Source organism: Pteropus vampyrus, unplaced genomic scaffold (genome assembly GCF_000151845.1).
Source record: "Pteropus vampyrus isolate Shadow unplaced genomic scaffold, Pvam_2.0 Scaffold274, whole genome shotgun sequence".
Lineage (NCBI taxonomy): Eukaryota > Metazoa > Chordata > Mammalia > Chiroptera > Pteropodidae > Pteropus > Pteropus vampyrus.
Window position 1 is genome coordinate 341,401 of NW_011889055.1, and position 2,529 is coordinate 343,929.

Here is a 2,529-nt window from a genome sequence, read left to right on the forward strand (position 1 = left end):
CCGGGCGGTGCCGGGCGCGGTGCCTGGCGTGCGGCGCTGGGCCTGGCCCCCGTGGACCCGACGCCTGGCTGCGAAGGCCGACGTGCAGCGCGGCGTGACGACAGCCTTGACGCGACGGGAGAAGCGCGGCTTCTCCCTCCTTTCCAGGTCCCGTCCCAGCGGGGGTCGTCGTGGACCCCGTTGTGCCGCTGAAACTCGGGCCAGTCGCGGGGGAGATGACCTATTCAGGGCTACATCATATTTGCGTGCAGAGCCAGTACTTTCCAGAGCTGTAACTTGTATGCTCCGGGAATCCACACTACTACAGGTGTAGTGGGGGGCGTTGTCATCACAGGTACGTTCCACCCACCCGGAAGCACGGAAGACAAAGCCCCAGCCAGGCTCGAGTGTACCGGCGCATTCATTCAGTCAGCAGCAATTACTGAGAGCTTACTTTGTGCCGGGTGCTGGGGACTCAGTTTTCGGCAACACACGATGAAGACGGCACCCGGGGTCCCTGCCATACAGCGTAGTCGTAGTCGGAAGGGACCGGGATTGCCCATGGATACATAATTATAGTTTTGTGTGGAGCGCTGAGAAATACTCCAATGCTCTTGGAGTCTGTATTTTAGGCAGTGATCTTAACACTGAGAACAAAAGGCTAAAAGAAGGAAGAGCTGGAGGAGAGTGTTCAGGCAGAGCCAGGGAGTAGTACAGACCGTGAGCGGCCGGAAGCAGTGCGCAGGGAGCTGGGACCACGTAGGGACTGTGAGGCGGGAGCACGGAAGTGTGGGATTAAGGCTTGCACTTTTTGTAGGTTCTTGGAGACTAAGCCTAGTGGTTTGGAACGTGGACTCTGGGGCCAGACTGCCACACTGCTCTGAGCTCTGCCACTTGCTAGCTGTGTAGACTTGAGCAACTGACTAACCGGGTCTGTGCCTTGGTTTCCTGATCTGTCATGTGAGGGTGATAATAATGCCCACTTCATAGGCGATCGTAAAGATCAAATGACATTTAATATTGGTAGAGCACGTAGGGCAGCGTCTGGCATGCAGGATGCGTCAGGGCTGGTGGATTAAATACGTGGATAAATATATAAGAATGAAAGGTTTGCGGGCAGTCCCTGAGGAGATTTATGAACTTGAATGAATGACACTCAACTTTATTTCTTCTCTAGCTTCCAGTCGCTGTCGACCACATCTGTAGCACTGTCGAATTGGAAATGATATTTCTCATATTTGCCGTCAAACTTTTCAGTGGGACATAAGATACTTTTCCGTAGCACATTAGGGTTAGGATTACTGAATATCGATGATACCGGTTTGCTTAATACTTATTGTAACTTTTTTTCAAACTTGCTTGCTTAAATTAGCTGTAAAATGGTTCAGACAGAGAAAAGTGCGGAGAAGCAGTAAACAGGACCGTGACTGTCCTCGACTGTCCGTTTCATAGTTTCAGCTCCTCTCTGCCTGTTCTCAGTGCCCCCTTGTCTGCAGGGAAAGTTGGGGTTCAGAGCAGCAGAGGATCGGGGGCAGCAGTCCCCAGCCTGAGGAGCACAGCAGCGTGGCCTGTGGGCTTTCGGAAACCCGGGGCCGGGGTGCCTCTAGGCCCAGGGGAGCAGGGTTTCCTGGGCGGGGCCCGGGCTGCTTTGGCCTGACCTGTCCCTCCTAGCAATGTTCTTGAACACGTCGCCATGGCCAGTTCTCCGCATTTCTCTGTTCCATGACTGGCTCGTACAGTGCGTGGATGCTGTAGCATGCTACGCTGCCCTCCCCTCGGTGGCCCGCGAATTCCGAGACACCGCGACCTCCCTCCAGACTCCCAAGGGCAGCGCCCGGTCCTATTCCCTCCCTGGCTCCTCCCACCAGTGTGCCGGAAACTTATCTTGTCACTCTGAGAGGCCTGGAAACCACTGGCAGTCATCTAGGTCTGAGGACCGGCGAGACGGTCAGAAACGCTGGGAAGCAGGACTGGTGGGAACCAGGGACCGGACGTGCCTGTGTCCACTCCCGGTGCATCTGCCATGTTTTTATGCCACGCGTCACTGACGCTGTCCACATGCTGTCGAAGCCAGTCCCAGCCCTCTGCCAGGCCTGTGTGGCCTGAGCCTGCCTCGCTTTCCAGCACCCGCCCACTGTCCACTGCTGGGACGGACACTGCGGGTCCGCTGTCACACGGGAGCATCCTGTCGGCACACTCTAGGGCACAGCGGGCCACCCGTCGGAGAGGCCTTCCCTCTCACCTTCCCTCAGGTCGACCCCTTCGTCCTCCGCGTTGCTCATGCCCTTCGCTCATCACCATCTGCCGCTCGTCTTTGCCTCTGTCCTTTCTCCGTTTTGTTCGCCGCTCGGTCCCCGGTCCCCTGGCCCGGAGCGGCATCTCAGTAAATGCTGCTTGGCTGGAGCGGGGTCAGAGCGACGGATGGGCAGAGCTGCGAGGAGTAGACACCGCTCCTTGTTTGCCACCAGGCGAGAGCTGGCCTCGCCGGGAGCCCGTGGGCCGGGAGCCCACCCGCCTCCGTGCGGGGCAGCAGGGTGGGCGCCGCCTTTG

General features: G+C 57.7%; 1 protein-coding gene across 1 annotated transcript in view; it reads left to right on the forward strand.

Moving 5' to 3' along the window:
* Positions 1 to 4: 4 nt before the first annotated feature.
* The window catches only part of LCMT1 (leucine carboxyl methyltransferase 1), a gene marked incomplete at its 5' end in the record, with an annotated part of 18,026 nt that continues 15,501 nt past the window's right edge, over positions 5 to 2,529 (forward strand). The window contains one exon of the mRNA XM_023520632.1: positions 5 to 147. Within this exon, the coding sequence (XP_023376400.1) occupies positions 5 to 147 (143 nt within the window). The remainder of the gene's footprint in view (positions 148 to 2,529) is intronic.